At 32.6% G+C, this 22,571-nt stretch overlaps 1 protein-coding gene across 8 annotated transcripts; it reads right to left on the reverse strand.

The window, feature by feature from the left end:
* Positions 1 to 823: 823 nt before the first annotated feature.
* Positions 824 to 22,571, reverse strand: LOC111046889 (serine/threonine-protein kinase VRK1). Of its 8 annotated transcripts, none has more exons than XR_005570895.1 (13): positions 22,167 to 22,410; positions 17,400 to 17,580; positions 16,764 to 16,819; positions 14,708 to 14,777; positions 13,315 to 13,511; positions 12,204 to 12,429; positions 11,212 to 11,391; positions 10,634 to 10,797; positions 9,661 to 9,779; positions 8,235 to 8,393; positions 6,582 to 6,719; positions 5,105 to 5,709; positions 824 to 2,700 (listed from the first exon to the last, which is right to left on the reverse strand). XR_005570895.1 is itself a non-coding variant. In XM_039424517.1 (13 exons), the coding sequence occupies exons 2-13, from the start codon at positions 17,560 to 17,562 to the stop codon at positions 2,576 to 2,578; spliced, it is 1,764 nt and encodes a 587-aa protein (XP_039280451.1). In that variant the 5' UTR covers positions 17,563 to 17,580; positions 22,167 to 22,571; the 3' UTR covers positions 824 to 2,575. The 8 variants fall into 8 exon arrangements, 4 of the variants coding, with proteins under 4 accessions (XP_039280451.1, XP_022188225.2, XP_039280452.1 ...); XR_002605793.2 differs by having other exon boundaries at positions 5,035 to 5,271; positions 22,167 to 22,403; XM_039424517.1 differs by having other exon boundaries at positions 5,105 to 5,271; positions 22,167 to 22,571.

A 22,571-nucleotide genomic window follows, 5' to 3' on the forward strand; every position in this document is an offset into this window, starting at 1 on the left:
AGTTTCCTATCCATAGATAGTAATCGTAGAACAGACTACAGTAAATGAAAAACTTTCTAAATCTGCGAGTATATGAAGATAATATAAAATTATCACCTTTTCAATTTGAGACATCAAAGATCCGAGACTCTTAAGCCTAGGCCACACTTTTGCCAAGTCGCTTGCCGCAGGCACGCAATGGTTGACGAGAGTGTGGATGGGATCCAGTCGCCTTAGCCCGTCTCGTCTCGACAAAAATCGGAGCAAAGGCAATTGAAGGTGAGCAGTGGTATAGTAGCCAACCACACTCTCGCGCTCGTAATTTTTACGCACTTGGCAAGAGTGTGGCGCCGGCTTCAGGATAGAATCATTTTGTGAAATGATAATTAGAGCGATACGAGTTGACCGTTTATTTAAAAAAGAAACAAAATATAATAATTACAGTTCAAATGTTTGAATCTTAACAATCACAATAAATTTACATTTCAGTACACTTGTTCCTACATTATTGTAAAAAATTGAAAACCTAGTCTCAGGAACATTAGCTAACACAGCTCAATATGATCTTCAACCTTCTTCTATAATAGTAATTATCATAACCTAACTTAGATATATGAAGAAAATCATACTTATATGAAGAAAATGTCATTTAGGAAACCCAAGTTAAAGCTCAACATAATATTCATATTATTTTACTGAAAACAAATGCTTTACAGAAAATAACACATTTGTACACATGGTACAAATTTGAGTATGAGTTCATCAAGTGATATTCATCATATTTCAGTGAAATCTCAAATTGATACATTTTACCGATTAAAGTAATAAGACTTCTTATTATAAAATGAAGCTATCTTATTATGTAGTATCTGTAAGAATATTATTTTCTCAAATTGAAAATAATATTGCTTTCACAGAGTTTATAGATAAATTCATTAGATTATAATCTACGATTCATCTAATACGATGTTGACGAATGAACTTATACGAATGTTTTATTAATGGTAATTTTTCTATCTACATACTGAATGGAACAAGGTTTTTAAATAGTTGCTAGCTAGAAATATACAACTTGACTAGCATTGTTCGTAGCATATTTCTCAAATTTAACGCAGCTGAACAAATGAACAGAAAAAAACCAATTGTCAAGAAAATTATACATCAGATCCAACTGTTGTCTACTATTTGATTTTGAATTAAATTATCAGTTTCAACATAACTATAAACTTTCTAATAAGTACATAACAGGGAACTATAATATACTAAAAAATGCCTGCAAATCTCAATTGAAATCTGGACAAAAAATACAAAGGATGTTCAATACGTTTTCCAAGTTTGTAACTCATTCATTTATTAATGCCAAGTTGAACAAAGAATGAAAACTTTGGCATCTAATCTATATTTTTATCTAAATGTATTGAGATGAACAGCTAATCTGAAGCAAATGAATATCAAAAATGTATTCTTAACGGAGAATATTAGTAAGGGTTGGGTGATAATAAACGAAAATATAAAAAAAATTTACAACTTTTCAAGTATAATTTGTATTGAAGCTTGAAAAATGCATTATAACTGTCATGTACGAAAAATCACATCTTTCAAGTGATCATTTTTATTGTGCACTGTTGGGTTAAAGAAGATTCACTATAATTTCCCTCAACCATGTCAAAATTTGTCTCTTATTTCCAACGATCTTCTGACAAAATTCATTTTGTATTAAATATAGATTCCTAAGTATTGATTTGTTTTAAATATTTAGTTGTTTTGAATATACACATAAAATTATTTATATTTAGATAAATTTGTTAGAATCTCAAGGAAAATAATTTCTTGCCATTTTTCGTACACGATTCACTGTTTAGGTCATTTTTTAAGCTTCATGATTACTATTTTTAAATAGATTCTATATGGAAAAAGGCAAAGGCAAAACTGTCCATTTGCCACGGCCACCTGTACATTAATTAATTCGCATCTAAAATGCTAAGAGGAGTGATAATTTTGAAATGTTTAAATACAATTCACTCAAGAAAAATGAAAGACGTTTTTGAACGCCACTGATCACAAAAATCGATAGAAAAGTAATAATAAGGTTTACATCAAAATTCACTCGAATATCTTTTGGAAAAATATGCTTCGTGTCCCAAATAATACATACACCCTTCAGTGAAAATGTTTTCACATAATATAAGTAAAACGAAACTCTTATATATTACTTATATGAGTTTTAAACTTAATAAGGCTTTAAAAAATTCAAGTACTATAGAGGCGGCTAAGTCAAATAGTTCTTAACTCATAAGTTACAATAAACAACACCACAAAAATGATCAAAGAAATATTGGAAGCAGTTAGTAATTGTGCTCAGACTAAGTAAGTTTTCCATATCGTGAGAAACTTCTCACTTTTCACAAGGTGTATAAAGCAAAATGTCAAAAATGTATCTATATCATAGTAATCAACTAATTATCCTCCTATTTGTCCAATATCATATCAAGAATAGCAGATAATAATAAAGTCCATAATAATTGTATTCTATTGTAGTCGAAGAATTACTCACTATGAATTCACAACCTAATAAACCACAGACTGAATGAGGCGGTTAAGCGTTGGCGCAGTTCAAACGAGTGACCCGCTTCGGCGGAGACGTCGACGCCCGTTTCGAGACTGCACACGGCTGCAGCACCATCGCTTTGAACTGCATCTTCAGCTCTTTTATAGCCGGACCTGTCAACAATTCAAATAGATGAGTCATGTGACAAGATGAATTTCATAAAAGTTGACCTAAATTATTGTCAGTTTTTCGAGAATCTATGATGACTTAATTTGAGGAATCACCCATTGAAAGATAACTTTTTTTAAGGGCCGGTTTTTTAAGCTCGGGATTTGGCTAAGTTCTAGACTTTGAACAGCTGGAGTCAAAAAATTGGCTTTCCGAAACGGGGCGTAGTCGTAGTCATTGTCATAGTCATGTTTGAATAATTTCGAAAAACTTGAAAATTGAACACAAAATAAAATAGTGTGTAAATTTTCAGATATTTTGAATTATTTTAGGAATGTTTAATTTCGTCAAGGAAAAACGTTTCCAATTATAGAAATTGAGAAAATAAAGTTTGTTATAAAAACTGCGACTACGCCCCATTTCGGAAAGCCAATTTTCTGACTCCAGCTACCAACTTAGCTAAATCCCGAGCTCCGATACCCTAAATGAATCATTATTTACTCAATTATTTGTGTATACAATTACAGACCATATAAAAATGTTAAGGTTATAACAACATACATAAGTGCCAGAAAATAGATAATGTTTTCACTGAATTTAAGCCCATATGAGCTAGAGATTTTCATAGTATTGAACGCATGGTTCACAGCTACCGACATCTGTCAAACACACCACAGAAATTCGCGCATTCTTCTATGTGATTTGCATAGCCATTACTATCACGTGTATGTGCAGTCAGTAATTAGAGGATGTGGTTAAGCTTATTCAAATTACATTTTTGGTTTGCTGTTTCAAGGGCACAGTACGTTATTAGTCTGGTGTCGCTAGATTTGAAAGAACCCATATCATCATCATCATCATTATTGGCACTACAGCCCATGTAGAGCTTTAGCCTTCACAACCACATCCTTCCACCCCTCTCGACATTCTGCTGTTCTTCTCCATCTTCTTACACCCAGTCTTCGCAAATCCTCCTCCACATCGTCAACCCACCGCTTTCTTGGTCTTCCTTGTAATCTTCTTCCTCCGGGTTTGCCTTCCAGCACCATTTTTGGTACCCTCCCTTCCGGCATTCTGCACACATGACCAGCCCATCTCAGCCTCATACTTTTCACAAAAGATAAAATACTGGTCTCCTCGAACAATCTTCCTAGTTCCTTGTTTGTTCTTATCCTCCATATTTCATTTTCCTTGATTGCTCCAAAAATTCTTCTTAAAATCTTTCTTTCCCATCTCTGAAGCAGACCTTCTTCTCTTGTAGTCAATGTCCAAGCTTCGGCCCTATATGTCACTATTGGTCTTAAAACTGTTGTGTAAATTTTTATTTTGCCTTTTTTGACACATTCTTGGACTTGAGGATATTCTGCACGGCGAAGTACACCCTATTTACGGACATTATCCTAGCATCTACTTCTTCAGCTACATTATTCTCTTCTGTTATTAGGGTCCCTAAATACTTGAAAGAACCCATATACTTCAGTATAAAATTATCAATTAAACAACGTTTTATAAAATGACTTCTTAAATAAGTTTTTAAAAAATTGAATTGTATTCATTATTTACTATGTTACTCATAAGAATTCATGGAATGAATCAAGTGCGGAAAATAACTAAAGCATTCAACTTAAATTAAAATAGGCATTACAACAATAATTGGAATTAAATGTTAATATCATAAATGAAATTACGAGACCAATTAAAGAACCTTCACAATGACAGTAATACAGTTGTGAATCACCAAAGAGCTCGTGAGTGAAAAAAATAAACTTTCAGAGCTAGGTAATGAATTGAAAATTGGACCAAAATAAAAATTCTAGGTGCATACTGGACCACAGTTTCGTGGGTGACAAAGTAAACATAAAAGATGAAACTAACACCAATGCCTGTTTAGTGATTAAGTAGACATTACTGTCAAAAATTCGAATTATAATTATTCCAATTAACAATATTTACAATCACAAGCAATAAGATAACAAAACACACAGCTCGTAATAATTATACAATGGATAATAATGAATACTGGCATGTTTTATCAGAAAAAAATTGTGAATTGGGAATAGAGAATACTATTAATACTATTTGCTGAAGGTATACCATACTCTACGTCTAAAAGTAGGAATGAGTATAACTCAATTTATTTTAAATTCCTGGAGAAAAGAGAAAGAAGAAATAAACAAAAGACTAGCAACCAATCACTCTCACATTCATTCACCTTGTACACTTTTCAATAACAGCTCAATTTCCTAATGCATATTATATACCGTCAAAATTAAACTATTTAAACTACGAAATTACATCAACAAAAAAAGTATTTATGTTCTACAAAATTGAAAACTTACAAGTCACGATAGAAAGTAGAAGAAAGAATTTGTGACGTGTGCAGGCTAGAATATGTAATATTTTATTTACATTTGCGTGAACTGGATCGAGTTTTCCTGACTTTCGCGGCTGCAGTCGTTTTCGCTTCCTCGTTTGCAGCCGCCGCAGCTGCTGCCAGCGCCTGCCTCCTCCTGATCACCGCTTCCATGGCAGGAGTCAAACCACTCGACATCAACTCTGTCGGACTACTGCAGCGACTAAATTCCCAACCACAAAAATATCACATTGAAAATTGAGTCAACAAAAATGAAATAGTTCAGACAAAAATATATCAAGTAAACACTTCTTGAAACACTATTCTAACAACTTTGAAAACATGTGAATGAAAGTTTAGAACAATACCAAATACTGCAAACACATTTCAGAAAAGTTTCTGTAGTCGTTTACTCACAGACTGGAAAGTCCTCGAAAGTAGACAATACCTGTGAAAACTAAATAGAATTCATTAATTAGTTGATGTTTCAAAATACCACTTAGTCAAGCAAAGATTAACCTTGTGTTCACTCATTAGTTCACGAATATTTCTATTGAAGTAAATTAAGCATTCCGTCTTTACCTGGATGACAGCAAAAGCAACTGCATTTTCCAGAAAAATGGTTTGCTTACCTTCTTGCTTAACGCCAAGCCAAATCGATCTGAAAATTTCAGTGATTTGAATTGAATTTCAAGTACTTGATATATACCAAATATGATATAAAAAAGTCACGAATTCATTAAGACAGATAAGGATACTGGAGATGGAAAATCTCAACACCTGCAACTTTCAGAATGTTTAGATCATCTATCCGTATATATCAGCTGACCTTCAACAATAGAATAGTAAAAGAACGTGTAAATAGCTTACAATTGAATAGTAAAAAACGTGTACACAGCTAACAAGTGATATTTTGAAACAAAACCCATACATAATAATTCAAGTACAGTAAAATTAAATTAAAGAAATGTATTATTTAATTATATAAATTTTATAGACTACATAAAAAACCAAACGAATAATTTATTATTGAAAGGATAAGATATAGTGTTCCTTTGAAACCTATATTTGATAAAAACCTCTTCAAATAAAACTGTATTAATAATGCTGTTTATGATAAATGTGACATAGCCAACAACATAATATTAGAACAAGTAGAACGATTTTTAATTTGCATGCATTAGAAATTATTGTTGATCTGTTTTCTGTTTTCAATTTTATCCTATTCAAGAGGAGGAATAGCAATTGATCCTTACTCTATTGGGTAAATAAATTTACAGATTGAAAAAATAATACATGTAGTTAAAAATCAAAAATTTATTGTAAAACAAAACAGTAATATTTATGATGGAAACCAAGTGACATTTATAGAAAAATAATAAAAATAAAGAGAAAAATAAATAAAATTTAAATAAACAACACTGTTAAATCCCTTTGAATAAGTCCTTCTCAGCATGAATCGGAGAGTCTGAAAAAATGGAATGAAAACAACAACAGGTCGAATCCTACAAGCGCATTCGTTTTGAGCCATACCTCTCACTCTTGGATCGTCTGTGTGCAGTGATGGTCTGCGCTCGCTGCTTGCGCCTTGCAATCACCTCCAGCATTGCCGGTGTCGGGTTATTCATCGAATCATCCACAGGGTCAACTGTATAGTTATCTGAGTAATTCCTGGGCAAACAATGAACCACTGGTTAAAAACTAATACTAATGTAAGAATATATCACAAACTATTCAAAATAATTCATTGTATTGACCATGAAATGTAAGTGGAAAATGTCTGTGCAATGTGTAGAAATAAATTGATTGATTTCTAAGAGTAAATCAATAGAAAATTAATAGAGTACATTAACTAGGAGTATGATTTGTACCTTATAGTGTAAAATAATAGGTTAAATTTATGCGAATTATGAAAAAATTAAATTATGTTTATAACTAAATATATTTGTAATTTAATCGATGGATAAAATATTTTATTACAAATTTCTTAATTAAGGCAGCAAACCGATTAGATTAAATTAATATAGAGGTTTTGTTGGAAATGTTTAATAATGCATAACAATTTTTCAGTGTATCTATCCTATTATATTAAGCGAGCAATTTCTGTATGTCTGTTCATATTTTTATATCTGGTTATTTATGTTCAACGGATCTCGAAAACGGCTCTAACGATTTTCACGAAATTTGGAACATAGTAGGTTTATGAGATGAAAATTCGATTGCACTATGTCTCATCCCTGGGAAAACTCGCTGAAGGACATTAAAAGGATAATTAATCCTTGGAAGAAAAGATGATATTTTCGTCTTCTGTCGATAACAGAAGATGCGTGTGCCTTTGTGGGAGATCAGATGTGTAATCATTCAATCAGCTTACTGTATCTCGCGAGAAATATTACCTAGAAATTTTATCAAAATAATCTGATTTGTTGACATGACATGGTTCATCACTCTAAATTCGAGTATATCATAATATTCAGAGTTAATCATTATTTTACGGTTTTAAGTGATTAGTGAGTGTTATTCTGTTATTCAATTTGGTTTGTAAACAATCTAAATTAGAACTTTTTTGTTTTTAAATATTTTGACTGAAAATTGGAACTGAATTCAATTGTATGAAACATAACCTACTTTTTGGATCATTAATAGTGTATAAATCAAAATCGGGGAAGGAACAGTTTAGGGCTGTGCCTGTTTGTCCTTCCCCAATCATTTTGAAGAATTGTGTTCTGTTTATCAATAAATAAATAACGAGCGAAGCTCGGTGCCCCGATATTGGCATTAGAACTGGCAAAAATCATGAGGGAAAGTTGTACTGTGATTCACAATGTGTGCTTCTGGTCAACAATACGAAATATTTTGTAAACTTCAACTATCTAATCTGTCAGTGAGGAAACTGAAAATTCAGCCTATCGTGACCTAACTATGCAGTTTGCATATCTACCAAAAATTGTGAACCTAGACAATTATACAGTATCATTATCATTAATAATAATAATAATAATAATAATAATAATAATCTTTGAACAGATATTCGTTTCTCACGTAATGATTGTTCAACGGTTTAAGTTTGACCAGAAGTTTGCTATAAATTTTTAGAAAAAATTGTAGATGGGTTTTTTAATATGTATGAAAAAAACAACATAGTAAAGGAGAAAATAATGCATAAAGTATTATATTGCTACTTACAAACTGCAGTCATTATCACATCTGTATGATTGATTGCTTTTATTACTTTGCGAGTTTTTCCTGGCACATTTTTCAGGATTACCAGCCAGAACCATTGCCCAGTCAAAGTCCTCCAGAGGCTTCACATTCGACTGACTCGTAGACGATTTCCGAGTCATTCTGGAGACAACAGAAACATTAAATATAAATAGTTGAATACAAATTCAAAGATGTGCATATAATGAGGAGGTTGATATTGTACTTTATAGGCCTAATTATATACTACTACAATATTTTTCATTAGATAGTAGTCAGAAAGATGTTTGAGATAATGATTGGAGAATCCTTCCACTTAAAAAAAAAACTCTCGCAGAACTCAAAAACAAAGACCTTTCTTATGAGCTCATTCAAATACTTGCGGGTTTTATCAAAACAAGGGTGAATTGTCATGTGCAGATTTTATTTAGACTTCAAAATGTCTCTGTTAATGGGTCAAAATGGAAAATGAGTATTTTTATGTATATCGAATGAAGAGATCAAATTAGGAGTTCATGCTGAGAACTGTTTACAAAATTACCTTGCTGTGTCAGCGTATCAACCACTCAAAATGAACCGAAGATATTTGTATATGAATCCAATCAAATACATGTTTTACGAGTTTAAAACAACAATATAATTATTGTTAAATTAACAAATTTATCATCTAAATATTAAGATAAAATTCAATAAATCTGTTTACTTGACACTTGAATTAAATAAACCTGAAATAAGACATGAAAAGATAAACTGTGACCAACTGGAATGTTTCCAAGTTACCAATATTTTAGGATTATCTGAAAATAATGCAACAGTAACTAAAATATGTCATTGTTATTAAATTTACTTGAGATGTATGAGATCTGTTAATTGATCAAACATGAATTTTGGATTCTTCGGATTTACTTTTCAAACGAAAATTTATACCCTAATTATAACTAGAATATTTATTGAAACAATAAATTATTGAGAGAATAATTATTACTCTGTAAAGACGACATATGTAAGTTTATAAGTTAATCCTTACAAAAATTAGAAATTCTAAGCAAACAATTTAGGCTGCATTGGGATTCGATGCTACAACCTCCAGTCCCAACGACAAAATGAGATACGAGTCTAATTAGTCAATTTCATATTAGTCAAATCAAGAAGACGAATTTTAAATGTGAGGTTAGAGGCTTTGAATTTAAAAATATCTAGAAGGAAACTAAAATTCTGGCTTCAAGGTGAATCAAAATAATACTTGAAGATGCTTTCTTTGTAATTTTCCATTTCTGCTTTTTGAATTCAATCAGCAATTATCACCAAATTACAAGCACACCTCTTTATTCTTTCATTATATAGATACATATTAAGAATGTTATTTTATATTATGAGAATACTTTAAGAATTGTATAATTGAAGTACCAACCTGTTGAAGTTTTGAGCTGTACAAGGTTTTCTGTTTGGCACTTCAAACTCTAAGCCAAACGTTAACGACTTCTTCACTTTTTTTACACCCATATTTTCACTTTCAGAGTTACTTTTCCTCTGAAAAACATCATTTCACATTAAGGTGAGTAGATAGAAAAATCAAGTTAGAATAACAACACACAAAAAACCTTCCAGAAATTATTTTAGAATAATAGTTACTATATCAAATAACTTCCTCATTTATAGTTTCACGAATATCCTTCATATTAAATACAGTAGTTCCATTCATATCCACTGAATACTTTCATAGAAAAATATGTTCATATTATAGAGACTCAATTGAAACGTTTTCTACTTGAAAGAGAAATCTAATGTTATTCCACCTACATGAATAATTCTTATACCTACTTGAGATCAACTTCATATCAATTTATAATCTTTTGCTTCAAGAAGAGTATTCTAACATGATCAACTAGCATGCTATAAAATGTGGCAAGACACATCAAACTTAATATTTAATCCTATTCCAGTTGTCTATCCCAAGTTATCTGAATGAGTATTTTTTCTCTCAAGGGAGTAGAGTAGCTACTTTTCCCCCCAGGAATACGTTATGTTCCATTTATTATGCTCAATTCAGTAAAATTTGACTAGATAGTGGGTGGAGAAAAATTAGTTTCTAAAACTAATTACATTAAAACGTTAATGTAATAATATACTCATATTATGAGCTATAAATAGAAACTAGGCTATGTCATAAAAAAGAGTTTCATATATTGATTATCGTGGTAATAAACAACAGTGGTGGAAAAGAATTAGTTCTATTCTCTTCCAAGACTTACAAATTTGTTGGACCTGATTTTCAATTGATAATTCCACCATTGAATCGACTAAGCTAGAACTTAGACCATCGATTAGAAATGATAAATTATCAATGTCAATATTGCTCAATAGGGTAAAGAACTTGTGAATACCTTCTTTGCTTTCAGTTTGGCATGTGCTTCGAAAGTCAACTTGCCATCATCACAGTATCCAGCGTCTTGAATGCCTTTCCTAAATAATCGTTTACAATACTTGAAGTTTGGTCGACTGTCAAAGTTCAGTTTATTTACATAATCCAGATAATCGACGAGAACATCTGAAATAAAATGCAATTTCATTAAATAAAATTATCTAATCTGCGTACAGCATGAGAAATTACTTGATAAGGAAAAGAGAATTATGAAAGAAGAGATGGGAATATTAGAATTCCAAAATTAGTGAGATCGGATTTCTTGAATACTGTAATTGATAAGTTTAAAAGTATTGGAGTCAGAACCAAAAGGATTTATGTGCAAAATGATAAAAACTAAACTCTATAAAATGATCTCTATTCAACTTATTTATTTACAATACCCTTGAAAGTACCCTGCCCATTTAAAAATATCCCGATACAAGGAATATCCAGGTCTCTTGAGATTGCTTTATTGGAATTCGGCTTTCAATTTGAAATCATTATTTTATCAAGAAGTGGATTCGTATATTGAACAATAACTTGATTGAGATAAATTACCTGGAGGTGATTCAGGCATGAAGCAGGATGCGAGGAACTCATTGATGTTATTCATAGCGTATTTCTTCTTTTCGGCAACAAGCTCCTCATCATTCACATCATCCTCCCATGGTAGATGTCCAGTCAACAAATAAATCACGTTGTATCCTAAAATTTCTAGATCTCCTCTCCTCGATATTGCTGAAAGTCAACGTTTGGTGTTAATGACAGGACTAAGTTTGAAAGAAAACTTTCTACAGTTTACATTCTTCTATGACAATTTTTATAGAAACTAGAACAGTATAATCGATGGTCTAAAGTATATTCCAGAAGATATCGTATATATCTTGAGGTTTTGGGGCTAGTATAATAATGCATAATGATGGATACTCAAGAATTAATATTCGTTCAAGTATTAGTAGAGTAGAATTCTTATAGTATTATTATTTAAGAAAAAAAATGACAACAAAAAGCACACAACGTTTTGTATGGGTTTTCTAATAAATACAACATGATATAATATTGTGAAATTCTCGTTATTGTTAATGAAAAATTGATGAGTTGGAAACTAAATTACTGTACATGATGAAAATTTAGAGCTATATCAACAAATCGAAAGAGTTCATCAATTTTACTCAAGCTTTGACAAGCGTTGGGATTATTCGCAGAAGAAATTATTGATATAAAGTGCAGTTGTCCAATGTATCATCATATATGATTGATTTCAGATGGTATCATTATAGATTTCACTCTGTTCAAAATCAGTTGAAAGTGCAGTTACACAATTCACTGAGAAAGTTTCTTATAACATCTAATTTAAATAAAACTAAAAATTAAAACTACTTTGTAAGTTGGAGAATTACGTTCCTGATATAAAATTGTGCATAGTCATACATTAGTTTTAAATAATATGAAATGATTGTAATGTTGAATTCGAAGAGTATTATAACACATTCCGATAGTATTTTCTGAATACGAGGTATAATTTTTGTAAGGCATGAACTTGTACTTACCACCTATATGAGCGTCTCTGGAAGTGTACTGTATAGTTCCATAGTGCGCCTTGCGCTCGTCGACGCAGAACTCCTTGTGCCGGCCATTCGGGTAGCGGTAACGACAAGCCAGGCCAAAGTCAACCAGGTAGACGGGCGCTTGTGCCGCCAGGCCAAGCAACAGGTTGTCTGGCTTTATATCCGCATGCACGTAGTTATGACTATGCAGATACTCCAAAATATCAATCTGAAACAAAAAGTACTCACCATTAGTTGATTTCTGCGATTGAAGTTTAATTAGCTGATCGTGTGATTGACTTTACTGACAAGAAAAGCAGCATTTTTCATTAATTGTAACAGGTATGCGCTTATTACAGCAACATGATGCTTCTAAAGAACAGGCTCAACAGTAGAAGCACCAAGCTTGAGATTTATGCAACCCTTATTTAAGACCTGTAGGCCTAGTTACCTATGGCTCTGAATCGTGGAATTTTACTAAAGAAGACAATCACAATTTGAGTGTATTTGAACTAAAGGTTCTTAGAAAAGTCTACGGCCCTGTTGAAGAAGGAGAAGAGTGGAAAAGGAAAACTAATGCTGAACATGAAAGATTAATAAGAGGCCGTAGTTTAGTACGCATTATAAAGACACATTAGTCTATGTCTGATGGTCGGACATGTTTACAGGATGAATAAAATCAGAATGCCAAAGATAGTGCTAAAAGAGAAACTTCACTAATGAAGGAAAAGGGTCAGACCGAGAATACGATGGGAAGATGAGATCAGAGATGATCTAATAAGGATGGGTAATAGAGGATGTAGAAGATTGGTAGAAGATAGAGATGCTTGGAGGAATGTTGTGGAGGAGGCCAAAGCCCACATCGGAGTGTGGAGCTAAAAAAGGTTGATTTTTGCAAGAAATTGTTCTTTAATTTGAAATTGATAAAACTAGTTAATATTTTGGCCTGATTCATAAGTCAATGCCACAAGAGCAAATCAGAGGAGCTGAAAATGTATTTAATTAGCACTTAATCACACTTGAAATTTAACAGACTTATATACAATCGGGAGGCATTGTAAATTAAAATAATTTTTCAATGACAAATACGACTGTATTATTATTTTGTACTTACAACATACGAAGCAATTGTTAATGCAGTCTTAATATGAAATTTCTTCCCCTTCTCGACGAACACTTTGTGAAGATCGAGTCCGAACCTAGGAATTATGAGAAACCTGTAGTGTTCCCCTCTGTACATGTGTGATCCGGCTCCGACGAAATAGGGCATGCCAAGAGCGCTCATGTCATTCTTCGCCACCCACGAGTCAACTGAAATCAAACATTGCATTTCAATCAAGTTTCAAAACATAACTACTCAACAATTATTGACAATGGATCATAGGCATTTCTTGTATGCAACATCAATTGAATATAGACATATATTTATCCGAAACGCCGAGCATCCACCACAGAACTCAGGTGAATGGTGAATTGATATCAAAATCTACTCGAGAAGATGGAATTTATAATTATTAACAAGAATTGATCATTTAAATCAGATCATATATACTGGGATAGCTTCAATTCCAGCTTTCTACCTAAATTCAAATTCATTTTATTTCTAGAAAGTACATTTTACAATATATTCCCATGAAAATTATTACTCCCTCTAATATGGAACAAGTCCGTGTTTAGAGGAGGAGTCATTACAACAATAGACACAATACAAGAAAGAAAAAGTTGACTTTTCTTCTGCTGTAGTTTACAAGCATAAGCTATTCAAACATATTTACATACAACAATACTAACACATAAAACCATTGAAAGAAATATAAATCTCAAATTCTTAGCCAATAATAATAGAAATATATTCAAAAAAACAAAAACTGATTGCTTCCTTTCTTTTGTCATAGTTCTGGAAACATTACCGATGTACTCAATGCACTCATTTTGAAAACAATAATTTCTACAATATATAATTATTAACATGAATAGAAGAATAATAGGCTAATCATTTCTCATAACATATGAGTCTATGGTACTTATTCAGGATCAATACTAAACTGCATTCAAAAGCAATGCCAATTCTGAGTAAATATCAGTAAAAAAAAATTTTTTAAGCTTAACTAGAAGCATTTCTGATTGATTTTTTGTCTTAATTCTGGCGGCAATTTATTGAACGATGAAAAAGAAGAAGACGGCGAAAAGGAAAAGTGATTACTAAATTGGACGATGCAAAGGGAAAAGACGGTGGAAAACGAAAAGTGACTACTAAGTTTTCCTATAATTTTCAGAGACTTAAAAATGTGAATCTCACTATAGTCATCCAATTATTGAGTAGGTAAATTTTTTAACAGTTCAAGGCTAATTGTTGAATCTCAAATAAAAGCTATAATTAAAAGTAAACATTAATTTTTGGACAATTAGACTCTAATTAAACTTCCTCATTTTCATAATTGGTATTAAATAAATTAATGTTGAAAATAATATTGATAAATGTAAGTGATGACTAAATTCAAACTTACTGTTCTCAAGCTTGGCTACTCTCATGTAGAATATCCTCTCTATCAGTAGCGGTCCATTAGAATGTGGCTCCTGAAAAATTAAGAAAAATAATGAGGCTAAATTTTTATTGAATTATCGTTTATAATAATCAATATATACCTTGAATATAATAATATATTCTTGAAAAATCATAATTTTTTGAGAACAATAAAATTGTTGTGGAATTGAAAAAAAACCTTATTGAAAGATTAATTTACATGAAAAATTCTCAACCAATATGAATTTTCTATGGAAAATAAATTGCATAGAGTACAATAACAGTTTAATTGGCTATAAGTTGATTTATTTTCAAGAATTTGGTCCCCAGGATTTGTGCATTTGTACAGGTTGATATGATGATGACAAGACAACAGTAAGCTCAAAAAAGTTTCAAACTACAGTAGCTTTTTTAAATAATTTTGAAAAGTCGTATTGTACTTACCACTTTGATGACATATTTCGCATCCGACGGAACTGGTTTTGTGATTTCATCAGAGGCTGAAAATAAAGATCTATTAGAAAATTTCGAACATTTAAAATTACTGATTTGATTGGAAATGCTGATAGCTCAAATACAAATTGTTTAATAGAACAGAAGGAAAAGTGAGAACGAAGCACATAATGATATTGAAATAGCTCGATTAATATCAAGTGAACGCTTTAAAATGATACGGTCTCAAAAATATATAGAATATTTAAAAAACATTGACTCTTCTCAGCAGAACTTTTCATGCAACATAGGTTCATGCTATTATCTTGCATGTATTAATTAGCAGATCGCTAATCAATTCATCAAGTTATTTTAGCTCCAATACAAAACTTAATGAATATTTGACGGAAGGAAAATAGTTTTTTAGACCAGCCAATAACGCAATGTTTGGCTATCAGGTTAGACTGACAGATAGAAAGAATTGAATTTCTGGGTTTCTTTTGTAACAGAGCTCTTCAAATGCACACCTACGTCGGAAGCGACTGACATTATGGCCCAGTCAAACCAATTTAGTAAAACGTTACGTTTATTGCTGGCCAAACAGTTTCAACTGAACGGAAATATTATAATGAATGTCAGGTACAATACCTAGGTAAATTTCTCCAAATCCTCCATAGCCAATAGACTTTCCTAGTCGCCACTGCTTACTTCTGAGGTCAGTGAAAATTTCACCCTCGCGAATGCGAAATGGCAGCTTATAGCCGTTGGGCGCACTCCTCTTCTTATGTTCTGATACATTGTTACGAGGCATTCTCACATGTGATCAACGCTGAAATACAATCAAACGATTCCAGTTTAATAGGTACCTAGGTCTAATAATTGAAATTTAAATATATTATGATTAAAATCAAGAGTATATTATTTGAATGAATATGATAATCCATTATTTGATGGAATTGAATAACAATTGAAACTCTCTGAATTGATTGCTACTGAAATAAATAAACTTGTACGGTACTTCAAGTTACAGATTTAGGTTTTGGGAGAGGAATTCCAAAGCAAGATGCTTTGGAAGAATAAACATTTTAAGAGATGGTTAAGAGTATAATAATCAATTTCATAAAATTGAAAAAATACCAAAACCAAATAGCTTAATCTACAATTTATCACCTGGAAAAAGTTGATATTAGAAAATTGGACGATAGAGCCGTTATTGCTTTTCAACTAAAGGATGTGAGCTACAAACTGATAGAATGAGTAACATTTGACTAATTTTAATAGTTGAAGAGCTGTACGCTTGGTGGCTATTTGGAACTGATACACTTAAAGGTCAGTTCACCCAGCTGTAAAGCTTTTGTTGGGCAGTGACCATGAAAAATAAAACATTATTAGTATCATTTTACAGGCTGTAGAAAAGAAATACACTGCAATTCTATGAGGATGAACTATTATTTATAAGAAATTATTTTTAATTTTTCGATATTACTCTTCACTTTCACTGCATTGGAATAGGCTGATATGATGATGACAAGACAACAGTAAGCTCAAAAAAGTTTCAAACTACAGTAGCTTTTTTAAATAATTTTGAAAAGTCGTATTGTACTTACCACTTTGATGACATATTTCGCATCCGACGGAACTGGTTTTGTGATTTCATCAGAGGCTGAAATAAAGATCTATTAGAAAATTTCGAACATTTAAAATTACTGATTTGATTGGAAATGCTGATAGCTCAAATACAAATTGTTTAATAGAACAGAAGGAAAAGTGAGAACGAAGCACATAATGATATTGAAATAGCTCGATTAATATCAAGTGAACGCTTTAAAATGATACGGTCTCAAAAATATATAGAATATTTAAAAAACATTGACTCTTCTCAGCAGAACTTTTCATGCAACATAGGTTCATGCTATTATCTTGCATGTATTAATTAGCAGATCGCTAATCAATTCATCAAGTTATTTTAGCTCCAATACAAAACTTAATGAAATATTTGACGGAAGGAAAATAGTTTTTTAGACCAGCCAATAACGCAATGTTTGGCTATCAGGTTAGACTGACAGATAGAAAGAATTGAATTTCTGGGTTTCTTTTGTAACAGAGCTCTTCAAATGCACACCTACGTCGGAAGCGACTGACATTATGGCCCAGTCAAACCAATTTAGTAAAACGTTACGTTTATTGCTGGCCAAACAGTTTCAACTGAACGGAAATATTATAATGAATGTCAGGTACAATACCTAGGTAAATTTCTCCAAATCCTCCATAGCCAATAGACTTTCCTAGTCGCCACTGCTTACTTCTGAGGTCAGTGAAAATTTCACCCTCGCGAATGCGAAATGGCAGCTTATAGCCGTTGGGCGCACTCCTCTTCTTATGTTCTGATACATTGTTACGAGGCATTCTCACATGTGATCAACGCTGAAATACAATCAAACGATTCCAGTTTAATAGGTACCTAGGTCTAATAATTGAAATTTAAATATATTATGATTAAAATCAAGAGTATATTATTTGAATGAATATGATAATCCATTATTTGATGGAATTGAATAACAATTGAAACTCTCTGAATTGATTGCTACTGAAATAAATAAACTTGTACGGTACTTCAAGTTACAGATTTAGGTTTTGGGAGAGGAATTCCAAAGCAAGATGCTTTGGAAGAATAAACATTTTAAGAGATGGTTAAGAGTATAATAATCAATTTCATAAAATTGAAAAAATACCAAAACCAAATAGCTTAATCTACAATTTATCACCTGGAAAAAGTTGATATTAGAAAATTGGACGATAGAGCCGTTATTGCTTTTCAACTAAAGGATGTGAGCTACAAACTGATAGAATGAGTAACATTTGACTAATTTTAATAGTTGAAGAGCTGTACGCTTGGTGGCTATTTGGAACTGATACACTTAAAGGTCAGTTCACCCAGCTGTAAAGCTTTTGTTGGGCAGTGACCATGAAAAATAAAACATTATTAGTATCATTTTACAGGCTGTAGAAAAGAAATACACTGCAATTCTATGAGGATGAACTATTATTTATAAGAAATTATTTTTAATTTTTCGATATTACTCTTCACTTTCACTGCATTGGAATAGGCTATTATGAAACGAAATATTCAATTGAAAAATAGACCCTTCCTCAATAATGAGGATTCAGGAAAAAGAGGGAGTATTTTAAATTGTTCATTATTTAAAATATTTGTTATTTGTGTTTATTAACTTACTTTATCAAAAGATACAAACAAAGAACATTTATAATAATAACATATTGCTATTAAAAAGCAAAACCTAATTTCAAACTTAGAAAGAACATTTCTATTGCCATTAAGAAGCAAAACCTAACCTCTTTAACCTTTCTTTTTACCTATAAAGCACACTTAAAAATATTCTTTCAGGTTATATTAATCTAAATTATATAGATTATCAGATCTGGCCGATCTGAGGAACTCCCTTCAGGAACTACTTCCTGCCTGCACTAGGAGTTTATGGGTGGTATTACATTGAGTATATGTGCAAGTACAAACTTGGTTATGCATGATCAAGGGTGCAGATGAGATACAAAATCTGGAAAGAGCAATAGGAACACTCACACTGAACGCTTGCACTTGCTGGTTGCATTCAGAATGAGCAGCTACATGCAAGTCAAAACGTTTTTCAATGGTTTCAGTTTTTTTTCGGCTCATGCATGATCTGATGAGCATTTTCACATACACGCATTCAATGTGATCACATCCTAAAGATGACTTACATGTAGCTGCCCACACTGAATGCAACCAGCAAGTGCAAGCGTTCAGTATAAATATTTCTATTGCTCTTTCAGATTTTGTTTCTCATCTGCACCCATGATCATGCATAACCAGACACACACTTAGGGAGGGGTCACATTGAATTTGTATATGCGCAAGTGCACGTCAGATCATGCATAAGCAGGAAAACAAAATTGAAATGCACCATTGTGACTGGTATGTATTTGCTCACACTGAACGCAACCAGCAAGTGCAAGCGTTCAGTGGAGTGTTCTTATTGCTCTTTCCAGATTTTGTGTCTCAGCTTTCACTTGCACATATACGCATTCAATGTTACCTTCTCTAAGGCCTACTCCTGGAACCTGGGTAATGTAAAATACTAATCGATAATGTCAGAAATACAAAAGAAAAGAACATTTTGTTATAGGCTACTATCCAATTTTCCTACACCTAAACTAAAAATCTAATAGTTCTGTACTTGAGTGGTCCTCTATAATTATTTTTCCTTTTTTGGAAACCACTCAATTCCTTCGATGGAAATCAATACTGAAACATTTGCTATTTTTACAGACTAAACAAAAGCTCTGACCAGCACAGTCATACTTCTAGCTTTCGCCGTATAATTGGAATAGAAGTTTTAATAGATTGCAATGATAAAAAACCGAGACTCACCCACCCTGATTGGCAAATCACTTGTAATCAATGTAACGATTACAAAATTAATTGTTGATACTTCCAAATATGCTAAATATTGTGACAATGAAAAAGAAACTTGAGATAAAAACTTTATATTGTTTCAAAGAAGTACAGTAAAAGCCTTTAGTTTAATTTATGTATAGTAAAAGAAATATGTGTTTTCTAGTTAAACTTTATAGGTTTTATACTTAATACATTTATACCTAAATCTGCATCCTTTACCCATAATATGGGATCGATGGCGTCAAAAACATAAAATACAACACACAAAACAAAAACATACATAAGGCATGTTTAGCAAGACAGCATTTCCGACAAATCATCACTCATATATTCACTAATACTGTAGTACGCCTTGCTTTTCAAGTGCTTGGATACAACTCTCTCGAACGCTCTTAAATCCAACTGTTTTACTGCTGTAGATAGCCTATTGAAGTATCGCAATGCCGAACTCCTGAAGCACACCTGTGATCTCTGAAGGCGTACACTGGGAATATCAATTAGCTCTCGATGTCTGGTGTTATGTTCATGCACATAAGTCCGAGTCAACATGTACTGCTCGTTCTTCTTGACATACATTAGACAGATAAGTAGGAAGTGGCAGATCACTGTTAGAATACCAAGTCTAACAAAAAGGGGTTTGCAGTGTGCGCGATAATCGCTGTCGGTGATGATTCGGGCAGCCCGTTTTTGCAGCTTCAGTATGTCCACAACCTTTGCTGGTTGACCCCACATGAGTAGGCCATAGGAAACGTGACAGTGGAAGAGCGCGTGATACACCATGACTGAATAGACCTCAGTGACATGACCCCTCAGCTTCAGCAGCAGAGAAAAAATTCTGGATAGTCTTGTGGTCACATGCTGAATATGGCTGGCCCATTTGAGTTTATTGTCCAGAAAAAACCCAGCAGCTTGACAGGGTCTTGATCACCAGGAAGGTTTTTTTACAAGCTGCAGATGACATGCTGGGTCTTGTTTGCATTCAACTGAAATCGGTTTGCCAGGAACCATGAAGTTGAAGACCACAGATGTTCAGCTGACATCTCCAACACCTGCTGAAGGTAACAGCAATATGACATCAATAATGTATCATCCGCAAACAAGAGCGTTGAACCATCACTGTCGAGGTCGTTTATCATAATTATAAATAGGATCGGTCCCAGGATTGATCCCTGAGGTACACAGTGGCTCACAGGGAGTGGACAGGAAGAAGCTCCACCCAGAGACACCACCTACTGCCTCCCAGCCAGATAGGACTCCACAATGGATAGCGCTGAGTCCACTACATCATAGTAGCGCAGTTTCTCAATCAGGATGCAATGGTCAACACAATCAAAAGCTCTGCTCAGGTCGCACAAGGTCAGCTCCAGAGACTCTCCATTCTCAAACACCTGACAATACGTTCAGCCACTTTATTTACTGCATCCAGTAAATTTACTTACCTCTTTGAAAACCGAACTGCATACTCGAAAGAAGGTTTTGTCTTTCAAAGAAGTTCTCAAGCTGGGGCTTAATGACTGCTTCAACCACCTTTCCAAACACTGGAGTCACTGAAATTGGCCTGAAGCTGTTAAGGCTCTGGTGGCCCCCCTTCTTGTAGACAGGAACGGTTTTTGAGGTCTTCAGGAAATACTTCATATTCAAAATAACTATTCTAATAGATTTCTAATATTAATAAAAAACTGCCTAGAAACATTTTTTAACAAATTTAAAATATAAGACGAATTATGGCGTAAATCTAGGTTCAGTACCGTATTCTTACTTATTTTCCGGTCCGTAACAACTTTCATCAAATGTTTGGTTGGGATCGATTTAGTATATTATTTTATTCACAAAACCAAAAAATTAAACGGCAGTCACTATTGTTTTTAGAATGTAAGAACGTTACTATGTATAGAATATTACATTATACACTCTCTATATGGAACACCCCAACTTGAAAATCTGATAAATAAATATGTAGGCCTACTCTCAACAGCCACAAATTATCATGGATATGATTTCAGATTGTTCAATTATAGAAAGGGGTTAACCGATATAACAGTAATATGCCTACTACTAAACTTTAGTACCTATAAAGACCGAGGAAAAGAAAAATACATCAGAAGTATAACTTTGGTAAGGTTAAACATTAATTATTTTGCATTGGGGATAAGGATAACCTAATAGCAATCCATTGTATAAATCTAAGATGCTCCCAATATTCAAATCTTATAAAACCTAGGCCTATAGATCGTAAGTAAACACTTATGTACGGGTAAGGAGTAGGACATTGCCATTTTCAGCTTTTGGCCATAGTAAATACTGTTTTTAATGAAAATTTAAAACAATTTTTAAATCCGACACATGTTTTTATGAACAATCATAGTTAAATTAAACTGGGTATGCTAAGTTAACTTACTTGTAGAAACTGTAGGTTAGATAGATGGGAACATAACTAAATAACCTGATGAGAAAACTCTGAATGAGACTATACTGTATGAATATAGAAATTCTATGTTTATGTTGAACACGTCTTTTTAAATAATAAAACCTTGTATAAAAAGTTAAAACTTACTTAGGATAATAAGATAGTCTGAATGTCATCAATTACACAAAACAAAACATCACTTCAACTAATCCGGAGTAACGAGAAAATCCATGAACTTCATTATTTTGATTGGTAAACGTCTAAATCACGGTTTTACTTAAAGATAGGTAAAATAATGAGTTTTTTTCTAATAATCTGACTGTCAGAAATAAAACGAAAACACTGATCTCAGTGATTTGCTACTGTTTTCAGCTTCCATCTTCTACTTCTACTTCTATCGAGCTCGAGCAACGAGCATCGAAAAACGAACAATTGATAATCGATGTTCAACAAGGTTGAACAAATAATTACTATCGATATTAATTTCGACTTTGCAATTTTTCAGTAATTATAATATGAGTGATCAAAGCAAACCTTTATTCAACCGGAATT

Source organism: Nilaparvata lugens, chromosome 3 (genome assembly GCF_014356525.2).
Source record: "Nilaparvata lugens isolate BPH chromosome 3, ASM1435652v1, whole genome shotgun sequence".
NCBI lineage: Eukaryota > Metazoa > Arthropoda > Insecta > Hemiptera > Delphacidae > Nilaparvata > Nilaparvata lugens.

Excerpts from the sequence above, each read along its gene's own strand:
- LOC111046889 (XM_039424517.1), bottom strand. The coding sequence starts at position 17,562 with ATGCCTCGTAACAATGTATCAGAACATAAGAAGAGGAGTGCGCCCAAC. Across the intron at positions 12,430-13,314 it reads TAACAATTGCTTCGTATGTT|ATTGATATTTTGGAGTATCT; the intron begins GTAAGTACAAAA and ends TTTTTGTTTCAG. Across the intron at positions 10,798-11,211 it reads CATGCCTGAATCACCTCCAG|ATGTTCTCGTCGATTATCTG; the intron begins GTAATTTATCTC and ends ATTTTATTTCAG.